The sequence below is a fragment of the Megascapheus bottae genome, chromosome 6 (genome assembly GCF_031878675.1).
Source record: "Megascapheus bottae isolate mThoBot1 chromosome 6, mThoBot2.hap1, whole genome shotgun sequence".
In the NCBI taxonomy this organism is placed as follows: Eukaryota; Metazoa; Chordata; class Mammalia; order Rodentia; family Geomyidae; genus Megascapheus; species Megascapheus bottae.
The window spans coordinates 54,413,838-54,433,417 of record NC_143514.1 but is presented as its reverse complement, the minus strand read 5'-3'; the positions used below and the strand labels follow the sequence as shown (position 1 = coordinate 54,433,417).

The window sequence follows — 19,580 nt, the reverse complement described above, 5'->3', positions numbered from 1 at the left end:
CTCTTACTTCTCTGCTGAAGCCCTGGAGCTCTAAGGATGCCTCTGTTCTCAGACTCTGGTGCCCAGGGTAGGCGTGTAAGATTTAGCCTTCATCCAAGGCCCCATGCAGCATCCCTGCAGGACTCATCAGGCCCTGCATGAATTCCCAAAGCCAGGGAGCTGGATGGCCCTGTGCTGCCAAAACAATGTCCTAACTTTCCAAAGAAGCAGTCTCTGCAGTGGTCCCCCTCAGGGGCCCTGCCATGGGTACACGGGGAGGGGGGGGGATGAGGACAGAGCACTTCTTCCAGTCCCATTCTCCTACACAGCGGGGTCAGACTGCCCTCAAGGGACTTGCTTTCACTTAGGGAAGTGTCTCAAAGGGACCCGTCTTTGTTGTGTCAGACCTAGAGAGACTGAGGGTGGAGGAAGTTCTCTGCTGGGGTTGAGTGCGTGATGAGAACCCCTCTTGATGTGCCTGAGGAGGAGGGGATACAGAAGAAATAAATCTAGAGCTCAGGAAGGCGCTCCAGAGAGTCAGCGTCTCCTGCTTTCACCCTAGCTGTGCCTCCATTTTCCTCACGGCATTGATCTTTGATCCGTTGCTTCAGTGGTTCGTTGACTTCCCTGAATCCTTATGCGATATTTACTCTTTCTTGCCCAGCAGCTGGGTCCAGAGGAAGACCTGAGATCTTGTGAGGAAAAATAAGGAAAGAGCTATGAGAGAATCCAGCAGCCTGGATTCAGCCTGAATCTGAAGTGGTGGGAGAGGGTGTCCAGAACACACTGCAGGCAAGCAGCACCATTGATCAAGGCGACAGGCGGCATCTGGGGCTGCTAATGACCCAGAAGAGAGAGGGTGACCCACGGGAAGTGGCTCTACACATACATTCTCTGCCTGCCTCCCTGCCTCCTTCTCTTCCTCTTGCCCTCTCTCCCTCTCTCCCTCCATGCCCCACCCCCTCACACACATACACCCCTGGATGATCATGGCAGAAAAGCAGCAGATGTGTTCTTGGAAAGAGGAGGGAGGCTGATGAAGCCAGGCTGGGTGAGTAGGGTAGCACGGTCCCGAAGGGTGGTGTGTCAATGTGTGCCACCATCACTGCTTGCTTGGCCCTCTGCAGGGATTGGAGGGGCTAGCTCAGAGCTACTGGATCTTTTTCTAGCCCCTCCCCCAGCCTTCCCCTCATTCCTCTTGCAAGGCAGCCCTCATTCCTCTCCCAGCAGCTCTCACCTACCAGGGCGGATCACAGGCTGAGCTCACAGTCCAGGCAGGTCTGATTTTTACTGTGGCTCCAGAGCCCTTGTCTCTCTGTCATCCCTGTTGGGTGGCCATGCTTCTAGACTTCCACCTCCTCCCACGCCCACACACAGTGTGATGTTGACAGTTACCCAAACACTGTCATCCCTCATCCCTCCCAGAAACCAGGCAATTGCACCCACAGTTACACTCCTACATTCATCCAGCCTCCCTCATCCGACACACCTGTTCCAGCTGACATTACCAGGCACATACAGTCTCAGACAATCTTTTCTCCAGTCATGCACGCCACTCCCCTGGGGTCTCCTTCTCTCCAAGAAGGGCTGGTAGTGGGATGCTGAAGGCCTCAGCCACAGGCTGAGCCCAGCCCATCAGCCAGAGGCTCCCCAGTTGGCTTATCCTTCTGGCCTGCTCACCACAGAGGGCTGTCTCAAGATGCTTTATTAAGGAGTGAGGCACAGCAGAAATGGCATGGTATGGGTGTCTCTGACAGTGAAGATCACACAGCAGTCTCCAGAGCTGAAGAAACCCCTCAGCTCCAGAGGTCCTAGGGGAGTTGAGGCAGAAAGGGTGGGGTGTGTTCACTCAGCTCTGTCCTAGGAACCATCCTGATTGAAGTCAGAATTCTTCCTCTCAAATGAATCTGAAAGGTTATTTTGGGGTAGAGACAAGAGAGGGAGGAAGGGTGGGGACAGAAAGGTGGTTAGAGGCCTTTACATGGCATAAGGGGCAACACAGGGCTTTACTTCTTCCCTCCTCCTCCTGCCTCCAGGGGCCTCCCTGGGTTTCAGCCTTGCTCACAGTGGATGTGTCTACCTCCACAGTGCCCAGATGTCACAGGGCCAGGGAGGGGGCCGGGGTCCAAGGCGCCTGGTTTCATCAAGACAGGGCTGAGGGCAAGATGCTGAGCCAGTAGACCCTGCTTAAGAAGCCAAGGTGGATATTGGGTGCAGTGGCTCATGCCTGTAATCCTAGCTACTCAGGAGGCTGAGATCTGAGGATCATGGTTCAAAGCCAGCCCAGGCACAAAAGGAACTAAGACTCTTATCTCCAATGAATCACTAGAAAAAAAGGAAGTGGGGCTTGGCTCAAGGGTAGGGTGGTAGCCTTGAGCTACCGAGCTCAAGGACAACGCCCAGGCCAAGTTCAAGCCCCATGACCCACATAAAAGAAAAAAAAGAAGCCAAGGTGGGTAGGATGAGTGCCCACACCATCTCCAGAGTTCTGGAGACGGGCAGATGAGGACACCTGTGCCCACCCAGCGCGGAGTCTTATCAGATCGTCCCTCCCTTGCTCCAATTTTTGCTTAGATGGCACTGGACAGAGAGAACTCAGAAAGGTGAATCAGGGAGGCCTGCTAGGAGGCGGCCCAGTCCCGGGGCAGGTTGAGCTGGTTTCCTTCGGGGTGTGTCACGTAGATGGCTGCCGGGGCGGCCGCGTCCAGGGCGAAGAGGCTGAGGCCAGGGCTGGAGTGGCCAGAGGACGCGGCCGAGGCCGCGGGGCTCAGCTGCACAGCCGTGGTGTCCTGCGCCGTGCGCTCGCTGCTCTCCATCTCCAGGGCCACGGGCCCCGCGCGCCCCGCGCCCGGAACCCGGCCGGCAGTCGCCAAGGAGCGCGCGCGGGGCGCAGGACCCCGGCTGCTACACACACAGCAGGCCACGAAGAAGCCCAGCGCCAGCACTAGCAGCGCCGGCCCCACCATCAGTGGTACGTTGTGTCCGGGCAGGAAGGAGGCAAAAGCGCCCACCAGTGTCACGTTCACGCCTGCCAGCAGCACGCAAAGACCGCAGGCGCAGCATAGCGCAGGCGATGGGAGGCCGGGCGGCCAGCCCTGGGCGCGGCCCTTGGGGGCCTGGGCCCCCTGGATCTTCTTCTTTGAGGGCAGCATCGTCCTGCACATGCAGGTCACGCCTCAAGCTCCCACCTGTTGCTGGTCCGGATCAGCCCGCATGTCAGGGGTCACGGTGGTCCTGTGGACACACAGCAAGAGGGACGGCTCAGCCTCGCATCTGGGCTCAGTGCTGTGCGTACATTCAGGGCTTCCTAGCCTCGGCTCATCTTGGTGGCCCCTTGCCTATTCCTCTGGGTGATAATAACCCATCCCACCTGCTGCTAGTCTGCCTGTTGTTTCCCTGCTTAGTCCTTAAGTGTCCCTAACTGAGAACCTCCTGGGCTACCTAAGACAGTGAGTAGCTGTAAGGTCTGATCAGGAAGCATCATAAATCAACATCATCCTCAGTAGTCCTCCAAGTCAGGTAGCTGGTGTAAGAAGCTCTTGGGTTTTAGCCAACTCCCCAAGTGGAAGAAGCCTGAGGATTACCTGGTCAAGCTCAACCTTGCTGAGAAACTGAAGCCCAAAGGGGCCTAGTTATTTAACAAGACCCAGGACCAGGAACTAAAGGATCACACAAGGCTATGGGAGGCAGAGCACTGAGTGGCACTTTCTTGACCATCAAATGAGGAGGCTCTGGCTAGGGTGAGCTGGATGACAGAGAGAAGCGCTGGAAGTTTCTGACGTCCACAGAGCCGGGGACAGTCCTCACGAGAGCTAGGCACTGGTGGCTCATGCCTATAATTCTAGCTACTCAGGAGGCTGAGATCTGAAGATCACAGTTCAAAGCAAGCCTGGGCACAAAAGTTTTTGAGACTCTTATCTTCCAATCAACCACCAGAAAACAGGAAGTGGCACTGTGGCTCCAGGGGTAGGGTGGTAGACTTGAATTGAAGAGCGCCCAGACCTAGAGTTCAAGTCCCACAACTAAAACAAAAACAAAACAAACAGAAAAAGAGATAGCAGTTCTGCTGGGACTAGCCAGAGTCACCTTGCTCCCACACCAAATTGGTAGGAAAGCAGACATGTATTTTCTTCAAACAAGTGTTGATCCTAGAGGTCACTGACAAACAGAAGATTCCTCAGAAAGCTCCATATTGAATGATCCAACCTGCAGCTGAAGGTTCTACCCAGCAACTACCAAAAGTTATAGCATCAGACAGTCTGCAAAGCACTTTTACACCATCGCATCCCTACAAGTATGTCGTGTTTATTAATAGCCACATTTTACAGCTGAGGAAACTGAGGCTCAGAGAAGAAAGTATTGGGACAGTGGTGGCTGTACTGAAAGAAGAAAAGGCCTGAGACCAAACTCAGAGAATAGATGACTTAGTTTACACTGTACACTAATTTTGCTTCATCCCTTTGGAGGGATGAGAGTCTCAGATCATCTTTCAAATTGTCTGCCTGTCTCTCAATCTACCCATATCATCACTACCCGGCACTGGCAAAGACGGGGTTCTTCTTTCCTGCAGCCTTAGCCAACAGAGGGTGAGCCTGGTGGAGGAGATGGAACCTGGCCCTTCCTCTCACCTTGCACCCTGCTTAAAAGCTGACTAGAGAAGTCCTGGGAAGCTGAGGGGCCGAGAATCTCACTTCTTTTTAGTTCCAGAATTTCCCTACAATTCTTTTTCTTTTCTTCTCTTTTTCTTTTTGTCGATTGGGGACCTTAACTCAGAGCCTGAGTAATCTTTTGCTCAAGGTTGCTACTTTGAGCCACAGCGCCGCTTCCGGTTTTCAGGTAGCTAACTGGAGATGAGTCTCATGGACTTTTCTGCCCAGGCTGGCTTTGAACCGTGATCCTCAAATCTCAGCCTCCCAGGTAGCTAGTACTGTAGCTATAACCTAGAACCTAGCTATAATTCTTTTTCATAGATTCTAATTTTCTATTGAAAGATTCCCTGCTGTTAACTTTATTCTAAAACATTTCAGTCTTTAAATCCTATGCCTAAAATGTCCATCATTTAGCTCTCTGGCAAGTTTGTGTCTAGAGACTATCTTATCGCTCCTGGCTTTTGGTCATCTGCTCTTATCTCCTTGAACAACAGATATTTTTATTTTATTTTTTTTGCCAGTCCTGGGGTTTGAATGCAGGGCCTGAGCACTGTCCTTGGACTTTTTGTCTCAAGGCTAGAGCTCTACCACTTGAGCCACAGCACCACTTCCAGCTTTTTTCTATGTATGTGGTACCGAGGAATAGAACCTGGGTCTTTATGCATGCTAGGAAAGCATTCTACCACTAGGCCAGACTCCTCGCAAACAACAGATATTTTTAAGGCGGATGGTATTGCTGGGATTGAATTCAGGGCCTTGTGTATGCCAACAAATATTCTACCACTGAGCAATTCACCATATCAGCCCTTAGATAATAGTAAAGAGAACATGTATCCTCCAGAGAGAATTTACTTATTGTTCTCAGACATCTAAACAAGGGATGAAACTATTTTAACTCAGTCTGGGATGGATTTGATTAGAAACTCTGTTTCAGTCTTCTTGAAGCTAATCTGTATCTGTCTAGTCATGCTAGCCTTTTGGGCCAGTCAACTAAAAGCTGGAGGAAGGTTAGGGTAGAACTCAATGATAGAGCATGTGTCTGGGTTTGATCCACAGTACCAGAAAAAAGGAAAATAAGATAAAAGTGGTACTGCTTAACTGGATCTCTCCCCTTTGTAAGCCCTGAGTTTGAGTTCTGATCCCCCCATCCTATTGTCTCCTATAAACTGCAAAATACCTTAAAGGAATGTTAAAACCAAACATCACTTCTTTTCCATCTACCATCTGGTCCCCTGGATTCACTATTATCTCTAAACAGATTTGTTTATATATATATATATATATATATTTTTTTTTTAGTACTAGAGATTGAAATCAGGTCCTTTTTTTTTTTTTTTTTTTTTTTTTTTTTTGCCAGTCCACGGCTTGAACTTAGGGCCTGGGCAGTGTCCTTGAGCTTTGTCAAGGCTAGAGCTCTACCACTTGAGCCACAGCACCACTTCTGGATTTTTCTATGTATGTGGTACCAAGGAATCGAACCCAGGGTTTCATGCATGCTAGGCAAGCACTCTACCACTAGGCCAAACTCCTGGCCCAGGCTTTATTTCTTTTCTTTTTTTTTTTTGTTTTCTTTTTTTTTTTTATTGTAATTAGTAAAAGGGTTACATTATATTTGCCAGATAGAAGGTGCATTAATTCACATACATTGATACCCTTTCACATGTCTTGGTACCCATTTCCCTCCCCCCCCACACACCCCCCACCCCCAGGCTTTATTTCTTGTAAAGCAGGCATGAGACAAGCTGAGTGACGCTTCCAGCCCCTTTTTGCCTTGGTTATTTTGCAGGAAGAGTCTTGTTTTATGCCTGGGCCAGCATGTATTGCAATCCTACTTGTGCTGTATGTCACTGAGGGCGACAGGCATGTGCCACTGTGCCCAAACATTTTGCTTTCTCTGTAGCTAAGATAACAGGAATGTGCCACTACTTCCAACCATGAATGAGATGGGGTCTCAAGAACTTCTATAGCCAAGCTAACCTTGAGCCTTGATTCTCTAATCTCTACCTCTTGAGTAGCTGGGATTATAGACTTGATCAGCATGATTGGTTTAAAGATGGTGCTGGTGGCTCACATCTGTAATTCTAAATATTCAGGAGGCTGAGATCTGAGCATTGAGGTTTGAAGCCAGCCTGGGTAAGAAAGTCTGTGAGATTCTTATCTCCATTTAACCACCAGAAAATTGGAAGTGGAGCTGTGGCTCAAAATGATGGCACAGTAGTCTTGAGCAAAAAAAAACCTTAGGGTCAGTGCCCAAGCCCTGAGTTCAAGCCCCATGATCAACAAACCAAACAAAGGCATTTCTTAAATATTCAATCCAGCTTTTATAGTTCTTCTCAATCGTAAGTTCATTTGATACAAGTGAGTCTACCTTAACTAGAAACAGAAGTATACATGGGAATCTGGAATTTGCATTTTCAGACTAATAACATTTGTGTTATATAGAATACTTCATAATAATATTCAATTTTTATAACTTACGATGTAGTATTGCTATGATAACCTCATTTGACAGAGGAAGATCTTGAAAAAGATTCATTAAAGTCACTCAAGGCCATTCAATAGCAGTGACGGTAGAAGGCTTAAAATTTGGTATTTTGATGCCCTGAAGCCTGAGCTCTCAACCTAGCTGGGTGTGAGATTAATGTTTAGCAAATGTTGCATGACTGAAGCACCAGGCCCCAGCTCTTCTCCAGGTCCTGTAGGTGAGCTCCTGTAATTAGCACTTACACTAGTCAAATGTCAACAGCAGAGCAGCACAGGCTATGTTTTCTTTACTGCAAGGAAAGGTAAACTCTGCTCATCCTGGGATTTAGTACACTTGGTTCAACAGATTGCAAATTCTTGCCTAGGGACCTAGTTGCCAAGGACTAATTACCAATGAGTGATTCTTATCTGGGAGGAATTGCTGGCTAGGAGAGCTGACTTGGAAACCAAACAACTCCCAGAAGATTCTCTATCCAAGGCACAGAAAGATGGAATGGATTGTGGGTGTGGGGTTTCTTCCTGAAGTATACTCCATTATGGTGAACTGCGATTTGGACATGTGCAGGGGTGAGGTGTTGAGGTCATTCAGTTGGCACTGCCATTTCCTCTGGCAGGCTGGCCCTGGGTGCCTGTGCTGCAGTGTTGGTCTTATTTTGTGGTGGGAGCTTTGGCTGTTCCTGCTGTATGATTGTCCTTGCTGCTATTCATGACATCTTTCTGGTCTTTCCCTCTTCAAAGCACATTAAGGCAGCATCTCATGCCAGATTTGAGCTCTGGAAAACGAATTCTGGGCTATTAAGGAAGCAGGGCCCCCCTGAGCTGATGCTAGTGCTATCTCAAATCTTCCAGGCCCTATTTGATTACAAGCTCAGCCTTCAAGACCAGTGCCTGAGTACAGCGAGTTTGAATCATGAGTTGCTAGGATTGGAGAACCTTTGCCTTAGCAAGTCCTCCAAGCTGTTGCTGAATCCGGAGAGATCACCTGGACCAAAGACTCCTGTTTAAAATGTTATTATAAAAATTACTACTGTGATTATTATTAGTTGCTGTGCTAAGGACTGAATCTAGACCTCACTTATGCTAGATAAGTGCTTTACCACTGAACTGTATACTTTGCCTTTTTAACAGATGTATTAATTTTGAGATAGCGTCTTGCTAAGTTCCCCTCAAACTTGTGATTTTTCCTACCTCGGCCTCCTGAGTAGCTGGGATTATAGGTATACATCACCACAATCCAGAACAAAGTTTTTCATTTACAGATAGGAGAAACTGAGGCTTGGCATGAGAAATGTCATGGAGGAAGTCTGTGCCAAACCAGAACAGAGTCAGCCTTTTTCCAATCCAACAAGTGTCCCGAACACTGACAGCAGCTGCCAAGGATTCTGCTTAGCATGCTCGTCGTCCCTCCACCCTATCTTTGGCCAGGAAAGACCTTGGCACTCTATTCTGGTGTCCAGTCTAGAAGCAGTTTGGGGCTAGGGGCAGGCACTTGGGGATTTCAAGTTGTTTTGGACAACTTGGAAAAAACTGAAACTCCTTCTCAGGTAATTGTAAAAATGAAGAAAGGAGGAAGGAAGAAAGGAAGGAAGGAAAGAAGGAAGGAAGGAAATAAAAAGTAAAAGATGTAGCCAGGTTATTGTCCCTGAACCAAGGTCCCTTGAAACCTGCTGCTCTACCTTGTTAGCAGAGGTTTATAAAGGTGGAAATGGGTACCTGGTTTTACATGGCTGGGAGTTGAACTACTATAAGATTGAAAAGTCCTTGTTTCTCCTGCACCAGAATTACTTCTTGCTGGAAGGTATGGAGGTTTTGGTAGGTTGTGGGACTTGAACTCAGGGTCTGGGTGCTGAGCCTCTTTGTGCTCAAAGCTAGCACTCTGCCACTTTGAGCCAAAGCTCCACTTCAGGTTTTTAAGTGGTTAATTGGAGAGAGGTCTCACTGAGACTTTTCTGCCCAGGCTGGCTTGGATCTCAGCCTCCTGAGTAGCTAGGATTACAGGCATGAGCCACCACACCCGGCCTTGGGAATGTTTTAAAAGAGTATAATCGTTGAGTATAATTAACCAGGTAATCAACAAGCTTAGGAGTGGTTCTTGGCAGAGGGAAGGGTTCTTAGGGAGAAGGTTTCTGTAGGTCAGTTCAAGGTTCTAAGATATTTGAGTTGCATGAGAATCTGCTATTTCAGGGGCAATTGCCCAGGTTTGTGGTCAAAGCCCCAAGAACCTCTGGATGAGAGACTTGGGCTTTGGTAGACATCCTCCACTGGCCCCAGGACCCCTGTCCTTCATGTGAGATTTGCCCCTCATTTGCTCAACCCAAGTCCTTTGCTGTTCATTAGGAAATCTTCTGGTTTCCTCTCCTGAAGTCTGGGCAGTCTACCTGTCTGGTGCTTCAGCTCCCGGCTCTATTCCCAGCTCTGATGCTTCCTCAGGGAACCTCCCACAGCACTATTACTCATTGTGGGCTGGGGTTACTCACTACCCTGCAAGCTCTCAGCTTCTGCCAACTGAATTTTGTCTCCCCAGAGCCCAGAGAGCCACCATCACCCTACTCCACCCCATCTCCCGGATCTTCCCCACCCTAGGCACACAGATGGGAAATTTCCTTATCCAGATTCTCCAACCTCAAAACAAGGCTTGAGAATGAAGGCCTAGCTTTCCCTGAGGGGATGAGTACACTCGCTCACACCTACACCCACATGCACACTCAAGGGCCAGACAAAATGGCTGGCATATTTGCTGCTACATTCCACACAGAGCTGTAGACGGAACGATACACAACCAGCTAGACACATTCCCAGTTGTCTCTGTGATAGAATGGGCTACAGCCCCATAGATCTACCTCTGAGCATGTCTTTCCTGGGTGAGTAGAGGCAGAGGCAGGTGCCTGAGAGAAGGGGTCCCTTGGGAGAGGTGATGGGAGCAGCTGATTCAGTCACTTTGATGGCATCCTCAAATTTACAGTGGGTCTCCATGCCTCTACCCAGCAAATCCCTTACAGCCTTGCAGGCTTCAGGACCCTCCAGAGGATTCCAGGATTCTGCAAGCCTTCTTTGCAGTAATGTATACAGCCTTGAATACATTAGGTTACCCTGTGCACCCATCTGGGAAAGGTGTCTCCTCTGCCTTGGGTCTTCTGATTCCTTCTATTCCTGCCTGATGCTTTCAGCCATGTTCCCAGCCAGAGCAGATTGGAATTGTTGGCCTTTGTCTGTGCCTTTGTCTCCTTCCCATTCCTTACCCTCCTGGAACAGCTGGAGTGGAGGCTTTGAGACTAGTTAGGCCTTCTCTTCCAGTCCGCTCAGGGCCTGAGCGCTGTCCTTGGACTTTCTCAAGGCTAGAGCTCTACCACTTGAGCCTCAGCACCACTTCTGGCTTTTTTCTGTGTATGTGGTACCAAGGAATCAAACCCGGGTCTTCATGCATGCTAGGCAAGCACTTTAACCACTAGGCCAAACTCCTGGCCCTCCAATACTCTTCTAAGCTGCCAGGGGATTGAGTATAGTTTGTCCCCTGTAAAGCACAGGTTTTCATTGCAATGGTGTCGGGAGGGAAAGCCTGTAAGAGGTCATGAAGAGGGATTAATGCCTTTGCCACTGGAGTAGGTTAGTTATGTCTCTTTGGGGAATGGGTTTGTTACTACAAGAGCGGGTTTTTAAACTGGGTTTGTCTGTTTTGCTCTTCTGCTTTCTGCCACAAGTTGAAGCACCACCCAATATTGCTAGAGTATCCTGCTCATAGGCTTTCCATCCCTATTTAATAGACAGGAAATCAGACACTCTGAAAGGCTACATCACTTGCCCAAGGTCACAAATGTGGTAGTAATACATAGCAGAGCCAGGATCAAAACCTAAGTGGCTCATCTCCCAAGTCTGTGCGCTCTTCTAAATCTGTGTGTATCTGAACCCTGTCAAGGTTCCAAGCCGCACATTGATTGCTGCTGTCACTGTTCTCTAATCACCTGCCACCTTCCAAACCCTACATTCCCACCATGGTCCTCTTGCCCCTGCCACTCTGTGCATCCAACCTAGATCCCATACTTGCTGATTTCAGTCCTCTCATACATACATACATACATACATACATACATACATACATACATACAACAAACAGTCAGTTGTGGAGCTTGAACTCAGGGTCTGGATGCTGTCCCTGAGCATTTTTTTTTTTTTTGCTAAAAGCCAGAGCTCTACCACTTGCTTCCTTTTTGTGGGGGAGGGGGGAGGGTGGTTAATTGGATATAAGAGTCTCATGCTTGAGCCACCAGCACCCAGCTTCCTCTCTTACATTCCTTTGTTCTTTGGCTAAATCTGCCCAGCAAAATCTCAACTTCGCTACCTTCAGTCCAGCTTGCTACCTTCCCAAGTGTTTGCCTATAATGCTAAGCCTAGGATAGAGAAGAAGCCACACTAGGAAGTGTGGGCCACCCTACATCCATACTTCTAGCTTCCCTGGGGCCTTGAGGTTTGAGGGAAAACCTCCCCTCCTCCCCTCCCTAGTCTAAGCTCCCCAGCTCCCCATCCCCCACCAGACTGTGCTGGAAACAAAAACTACCTCCCACCCCACATCAGTCTTCAGCTAATACTCCCTCCCTTTTGTGAAAGTGCTGCCTACAGTCTGTACTTCCGCCTCCTTCCTAAGTGTCCTCCACCCTAGTCTGGCTTCTGCTCCACATTCTCCTGCTCACCAAGGCTGCCAGCTGACCTTGTCACAGAGTTCAATCCATTCTGCTTAGCACTTTCCTACCAGCTTTGGTCTGCTGAGCCCTGCCTCTAGGCTGCATGTTTTCACCCTCTCTCACAAAGCCCACAGCCTGGGCTAGAATACCAGGCTTTGGCCTTGGCTCCTCCTCCTTCTTCTAGTGCAGCTGAGGTGACTCCTGCCCCTTTATCCCTCCCTGCCATGGGCTACCAAACTTCAGACCCCCTTTCCACCATCAGATCTGTATGCCCCCACTGGCGTGAGCCCCAGGATTAGTCCACCTTGTTTGCTGCAGTGCCCCCAATATCCAGAGGATATACATGGCAAAGGCAGGCACTGGTCAGAGATTACCTAGGGTTGTCTTCTGCGGTGCTGGCGTCACTTGTTGCTTGGACGAGAAGTTGCTGGGTATCCACTTGTGTCTGCTTCCTCCTCACTTTGGGCTTGGGTACAGGGAGGGTAGAAGATGATGGATCCTACTTAGTTGAGGAGGCCAGAAGTAGCCTCTGTGGTTTCGTCTTCTCCCACGTGCCTCTTTGTCTCACATCTTTTCTCAAGTCCCTGTCTCCTTGTCTGGGCGCCGCTACTCCCTCCCCCTCCCCCGCCCCGACTCCCTTGACTCCAGAGCTGCACAGATGTCTGAAAGCGACCCCTCCTCAGCCCTCGCCGCACTCCCTCCGGCCTCCCCCAACTCGCCTGGGCGGGTGCGTGGACTCTTCCCTCTCCTGCTGTCTAACCAGGCGATCGTCCAGTGCCAGGGGCGCGGGGAGTCCGCGGGCGGCGGGCCGGCCTCGACGACGGGGTGGCCCCCGGGCAGCAGCTTCGGGCAGCGGCGCCGCGAGCGTCCGGCTCAGCCGACGCTGGGAAGGGGTTCCGGGAGGGTGGGCGCCCAGCGCCCGGTGCCGGACCAACACACACCGCCGCGCTCCGCTCGGTTCGGTTCCCACGGAACGGCTCCCGGGGCGGAGCCGGGCCTCCTCCCCCAGTCCCCAGCCCCTCTCCCGACGTGGGCGGCTGACCGCGGCCCCGGGAGCCCCGGGAGAGCTGCGTCCCTGCCTCCTCCCGCTCCGCGGCCGCCTCCCCTCCGCGCCTCCAGGTTCGCGCATTGCAGCCACCCTAGCAAATAACGCCCGCCCGCCCGCCCAGCGGCCCACGCGCACCTGCCAGGACCCGGGTGCCCACGCACACCTGCCAGGACCCGGGGGCCCACGCACACCTGCACGGACCCGGCGGCCCACGCACACCTGCCCGGACCCGGGGGCCCACGCACACCTGCCCGGACCCCGGGGGCCCACGCACACCTGCACGGACCCCGGGGCCCACGCACACCTGCCAGGACTCCGGGGGCCCACGCACACCTGCACGGACCCGGGGGCCCACGCACACCTGCCAGGACTCCGGGGGCCCACGCACACCTGCTCTGGACCCGGCGGCCCACGCACACCTGCCCGATCCCCTGGGCCCACGCACACCTGCCCGGACCCCGCGGCCCACGCATACCTGCCAGGACTCCGGGGGCGCACGCACACCTGCCTCGGACCCGGGGACCCACGCGCACCTGCCCCGGACCCCGGGACCCATGCGCACCTGCCCGGGCCCCGCGGCCCACGCACACCTGCCCCCGACCCAGGGACCCACGCGCACCTGCCCGGACCCGGGGGCCCACGCGCACCTCCCCAGACCCGCCTGCCCGCGCACACCTGCCCCGGACCCAACGGCCCACGCACACCTGCCCTGGACCCGGGGGCCCGCGCACACCTGCTGGGACCCCGAGGCCCACGAGCACCTGGCCCCGGACCGGCAGCTGCCTGCTGGGCGGCCCTGTGTGCAGCCTGAGATGATTCCTCGACAGCCCCTAGGCGTCTGGCGCGGGTGGGGAGGGGGCAGTACAGACAGAGCTTTCTAGAGCTTGTGTTCAGCGCCTCTTCCCTAACCAGCCTCCATGTGCAACCTAGCAAGGGGTGTGGCCGCGGGCACCTAGCCCCATCTCCTGATGGGGTTTGTTCCAGCACTGAAAAGGGATAGGGAAGGTGGCAATAAGGCAGACTGAGCTGAGGAGGCCAGGGCAGGAGGTTCCTGGCTGGGCTGTGTGGGTAGCAAGCTTCCCCACCTCCATCGGGGAAGCTGCTGTGCTGGCCTGGTACCGCTGCTCATCTCTCCCCTTCATTCACCCATATGCAACCATTCACAAATCCCACCTGGTGTGGCTGTGATGAAAGGAGTTTCTACAGCCACCCTCCATCTGCAGATGTGGAGATCTAGGCCCTTCCTTCCCGCTGTCCTCCATCCCAGCCTCCGGCCTCAGCCACTCCTGGCCAGAATCAGGTCTCATTTCCACTTCCCAGGCAGAGCATTAGTCCTTAGGCATGGTGTGCCTTCAAGGGGCTTCCTGGACTAGGCACTGTCTGCCTTTGGTCCACTGCTGTGTTCTCATTGCCCCGCTCAGCCCAGCCACAGCCCACAAGTCAGGTGTAGGGTATTGAAAAGCAGGGATTCCTTTATTGAAAAGACTGCTCAGTGTCTGAGTCCCTGTCCACGCCCACTTTCATGCTGAAACATTCCAGGATTCTGTTTTTGCCCAGAGCAAAGGGTCACTCCTCCAAACACTACTTACTGTACTACCCTATCAGCTTGGCTGTGACTTGGGAGGGTGGAGGTACTATAACCAGGGAGTTCACAAATGACCCATCCACCTGCACAAAAGCTTGCAAGAAGTCCAGACAGGGAAAGAAGGGGAACCAGAGGCCCAGGCCTCAAGAGCTGCAAGGATCCTCTGAACCCTTACTCAAATCTTCTCCAACAGGGATGGCTGTTTGCCATTTGTGTTCACTCCTTCATCTATTCCATTCTGATTCCTAGCACCTCTCTGTGCCTGACCCTGCTAGGTATTCAGGGTACCATAACCCTGCCTTGGGGGGAGTGGAGTTATGTCTGAGAGGGGCTGATGGGAGAGGAGAACCCTGCCTCCCCGGCTCAGACTCTACATTCTCCAGTCTCCATCGTCCAACACTGGGCATCTTTTTGGGGGATGAGGAGTGAGCCTAGGAGGAAGGGTCTCCTCATGGATAAAAGAGGAGCCTGAGCTGTTGTTGATGATAGTGTTGAGGAAAAGGAGGAAGGAAAAGGGAAGGAACAGGAGACAGGCAGAAGGGAAGTAGAGTGGAGGGAAATTCAAGGAGAAAGGTTGACTTCCCTTGGGCTTAAGGAACCAATTCCCTCTACTGGCCGGCATTGTGGAGTGCAGCCCCTTCTTGGAGATCTTTCTACTGTGGTCAAGGGAGTGAATCTTGGGGATCCTTTTCCTCAACACCATCATCATCAGTAACAACTCAGGCTCCTCTTAGGTCAATGAGGAAACGCTTCTTCATATGTTCAATCCTCATCCCTGTTTCTGTTCGGAGGACTGAGCTTCGGGTGCAAGACAGGGGAGGAAAACTGGATGCAAAGTCTGGCTCCATAACCTTGTCTGGGGCACTTGATGAGTCATTTATCGCACAAAACCTCAGCTTTCCTATCTATACAATGAGATGGATTTTTCTTCTCTGGTTACTTTCCCTCAACAGCCATGGGGTATTTTTTCTGTACTCGGTCCCTCTGTTCTCAAGAGGAAGAAACAGACCAGAGTTATTCAAAGCAGTGGGCTGGAGGATGCCTTGGGGCTGTGGAATGACAGCGCAGTCAAGGAAGAATGAGATAGTTTCTAGCTTCTCTTCTTCTCAAACCAGGATGTGGAGCAGGTGTCTTAGATGTCAGACAATTCTGCTGGGCCAGGAGGTCTAGGTATGCTGAGAGGAACCTCTGTGTGGGTGCCGGCACCTGCATTTCCTCACCTCAAACCCCAGTGTAGATGAGGGCCCTGGCCTAGTTCATGGCATTGTTTGCATATTAAATCTCAGCCTCTAATGTTTATTGAATATCTAATGCGCGTTGCTTGGTACTAGGGGCTAGAAAAGGAGCAACATTCAGTGAGCTTAAGGAGACTTAATAATTGTTTTTGTGACAAAGACTTCAAGGTGTCAGAAAAGGGGAGGGAAATGCAGGTTGCTGGCGGAGGAGGAAGGTAGCATGAGCTCAGATTCTCAGAGCGGAGCTTTTAAGGAAGCAAGTTACCATGGACAAAGAAAGCAGGGAGGCCTTCAGAATACAAGTCCAGTCTCAGAGGTAGGCACACATTAGCCTGTCCTTGGAGCAGAGAAATAATGGGGTGAGAAGACTAGGGTTCAGATAGGGTTCAGCTAGGGTTCAGGATCTATCCCCAAGAAAAGGATCTGCTTCTAGCCTTCCCTTTCTCCTAGTGGCCTTTAGAACCTCAGGGCCAGGCTGTGGCAGCTGGGTCCTCAGCTTGGTCTAAGGCAGTTCAGTGGCTCCTATTTGCAAGGATGAAACAAGGGACTGGGAGTCATTGGTGATTGTGTAGTGAGGCTTGAACCTCAGATTCCAGGGAAATAAGTCAGCAGATTAAAAGCTTAGCTATATTCCAGAAAGAACAGCCAGGTGAAGAGACAAGACATGTGAGCCAGGAGGCTGGCAGCGACCCCAGGGGAGCAGTTCTGATGAGCCTCAGCCAGAGACAAATGCAGGCCTGATGTCTTCAGGGCCTAGTCAATCTTCTGGTTTGGATCTTCTAGCTGGGACTCAAGAGGGCTGTGAGATAGGGGCGTCAGGCAGGAAGGGAGGGCCAGGCAGGGGCAGTGTCTCATCCTTCCTCAGCCCCACGGCTTCCTGGCTTCAGCTTCTCCAAGGTCCTGCTTACAGTGGACAGGCTACTGCGGGCTCCTGGAGGAGAGATCCAGATAAGACTGCCTAAGTACAGATTGCCATGGAGTTGTAGGCCAGGGGAGCCCCCAAAAGGACCCAGGATATGATTATCCAGGAGCCCAGGGCAGAGCTGGGATAGATGGAGAGCCTTCTAGAGGGATGGCTCCAGCCCAGTGAGAACAGGCCAGCCCACCAAGAAGAAAGCAGGGCAGTGTGAAGGAAGGGGTCTCTCAGATATGGTGCTGCTGTCTGCCTCTACAACTGGCTAGTTGTGTGATCTTGGGTATGTTACTTCATCTCCCTGTGCTTCAGTTGCCCCATATGTAAAATGAAGTGGTTATTGGCCCCGCCCTCACATGGCTATTATGAGAATTAAGGGAGTTCATGAAGAGGAAGTGCTCCAGATAGCATCTGGAACAGGCCCCCCGCTGAGTGAATGCTAAGCACCCTGCCTGAGGTGGCAGAGCCTGTGGGCTAGGTTCCCTGGGAGACACTCCTGCCCTGGGATTTTCCAGTGCCTGGGGGACAGGATCGGAGAACGAGATATCTAGTATCAGGGATCAGTTCTGAGAGTTGAATTTCACCCTGGAGAAATAAACTAGGACAGGGTACCTAGAGGAGGGAAAGGGAAAGTGCCACCCCCCTCTGTGTCCAGGCTGGGCAAGACATGGCATCCCTGTGGATAAACAAGAGATGAGGTGAGTTCCAAGCAAGAAGGGTTTAGACAAGGGGAAGAAGTGCTCAAACTCCATTGCTCTGCTGGGGTGGGGGGCACACTCAACATCCCCCTTAAGGGCCCACTGGGATGCCTAATCAGAGGGAAATAAAGGATGGATTCAGGGATTTCAAGAATTTACCGTCCTTATTTCCATTGGTGCTGGATCTTCCCTCCCCACGCTCTGGCCCAGGGTTGGGGTGGACTCTCAGGTTCCCTGTCGGGTGAAAGCATCCAAACCATTGGTTACTGGGCCATTCCCAAATCAGGCCCAGGAAAGTTCTTCCTGTTTTCCAATTCTCATCTTTGCTTCACTGAATTCCTTAAGGTATCTCATGTAACCTGGGCTGAATTGGGAACCTTAAAAAATAATTAAAAATGAATCTTTGGAGGAGATGGCAGGATTTTTTAAAAAAAGACATAGTTCTCCAAGTGAGAAACGAGGGATACGTATGTAAAGCACTAGAGGAGTCGGGAAGTACTATGTGGCTGCTGAGAAGAGTTGGGAGCTGTTCAGAGGTCCTGGGGCCTGAGGGGCAATAGAGAGAGTCTTTATAGGACTCCGGGATGAGTGAAGATTATCTGGCTTGATTATCTGACTTTGACTTAGAGGTGATGGAAAGTCTCTCAAGGGAGAACTCACTCCCTAGGTTCAGTCACCTTTGCTCAGGCAGCAGGCTGGATTCTGTTACACTGTAGCCATGGCAACTGCTGCATAACACACACAGATAGCAATTCCAACACACAGCCAGGAGCAGTCTCACACATAGACTCACTCAGACTGCACAATCAGTCACAGGCTTATACATGAAGGCCTTGAGCAGTCCTTGGCAGAGCGTCTCCTGGGAGAAAGGGGGAAGAGGGCTCTCACCCAGGGCTGGTAGGATGTGGTCCAGGTTGAACCGAGCCTTCAGGAAGGGGTAGGCAAAGATGAGAAGCCCTGAGAAGAGAGACACAGAGGGGTTCTGTGATGAGAAAATCTGATCAGTGTGAGATGCAGGAGGCTGTAGATGGGCTGTGAGCCTGGAGAGATGGCTTATAAGGGTGATAGGAGTGTGTATGGGAGGGCACAATGCTCTGAGTGTGTAAACAAAAGCCAGTGCAGGTGTACACGAGGCAGCCAGTCTAGGTTGGGAAGACTGTCTGTCTGGGGAAAGGGCTAGTGACAGTGAAGGACACTCCCTCTTGGCACCACCATGCCCAGGTGAAGAGCAGGTTGGCTATCTTCCTTCTTACTTGGCTAGAATTGGACTCCACTAACATCACCCTTCCCTCCACTCCCCTAGGGCCCTCAAAGCTGGATGGGGAGTGGGGGCCTCCTTGGCATTCTTGAAGAGAAATAACACAGCAGGTCCCCCCCTCCCACTGCCTCCTTAAACCAAGGACCTAGCAGAATTTTCAAATACTCATGTCCAGAGACGCTGGCTTGGGGCTTCAGGTTCTAATTTTTAGCTTAAGGTAGTGGGATGGGGTATGAGATGACACTCAGCATAATTGTGGAGATCCAGGGATGAACAGATCGAGTCCAAGAGCAGAAGGAAAGGAAATCCTTTGGAGCTGTACTGTTTTGTTGGCCCCATCAACCTGTTCCAAACACTCTGATGAATCCTGCCACAATTAGGAGAGGCCTCTGGGCCTGAAAAGCAGGGTTGAAAACAGTTCTACTCTTCCTCACTTCACTTCCCTGCCACTGGGTACCCCACCCCAAACTAGGGCTGCCTCGTTTCCACCCCTAGCTTCCACTATGGAAGCCAGCCTTCCCCTCCATTTCCTCTTACCTGACCAGGCTCCTGCTCCCCACAGAAAGTCTCCCCTCTACCCCAGGCCAGCTCCTACTCACCCAGCCCGGCAGCACCAAGGAAGATGCCGCCCACCGCAGCTGCAGCCTTGGACACGGAAACGCCAATGATGATGCTGCCAGCCACGAGACCCAGGGCCACACAAGCCAGCTGCAGGCAGTGGAAGTCTTTGCTGCTGATGGGGTTATCCATGCAGGCCTATCCAGGGGCCTGCTCCAGCTTCCTGGGGCTCTCCGTCTTCTTGAATGACCCTTTGTTACAGCCCTACCTTCAGGACCATAGCTTCTGGGCAGTAAGGGTCTAAGCTGGTAACTCTTGGGTTTATGTGCAGTCTATCTGACAGTGCCCACCTTGACCAGGGCACTTCAGCTTACTCTTCCTTCCTTAAAGACCCCTGCAGCTGGAGGCCACGCTTGGGACTCAGGTCCAGCCACATTTTTGCATTGTCTACTTGGGTACGCTGACCTTCCTCTGCAGTCTCCACCCAGACCCTGGAA

General features: G+C 51.8%; 2 protein-coding genes across 3 annotated transcripts; both read right to left on the bottom strand.

Annotated features, from left to right (window-relative positions):
• Positions 1–1,785: 1,785 nt before the first annotated feature.
• Tmem275 (transmembrane protein 275) lies at positions 1,786–3,209 on the bottom strand. Its single transcript, XM_090333762.1, has one exon. The coding sequence runs from the start codon at positions 3,141–3,143 to the stop codon at positions 2,601–2,603; it is 543 nt and encodes a 180-aa protein (XP_090189888.1). The 5' UTR covers positions 3,144–3,209; the 3' UTR covers positions 1,786–2,600.
• A 12,573-nt stretch (positions 3,210–15,782) lies between these two features.
• Positions 15,783–19,275, bottom strand: Kncn (kinocilin). Of its 2 annotated transcripts, none has more exons than XM_090333760.1 (4): positions 19,125–19,275; positions 18,147–18,224; positions 17,427–17,522; positions 15,783–16,587 (listed from the first exon to the last, which is right to left on the bottom strand). In XM_090333760.1, exons 1-4 carry the CDS (start codon positions 19,273–19,275, stop codon positions 16,508–16,510), a joined length of 405 nt encoding a protein of 134 aa, XP_090189886.1. In that variant the 3' UTR covers positions 15,783–16,507. The 2 variants fall into 2 exon arrangements, with proteins under 2 accessions (XP_090189886.1, XP_090189887.1); XM_090333761.1 differs by having other exon boundaries at positions 17,427–17,501; positions 18,156–18,224.
• Between the last annotated feature and the right edge of the window lie 305 nt (positions 19,276–19,580).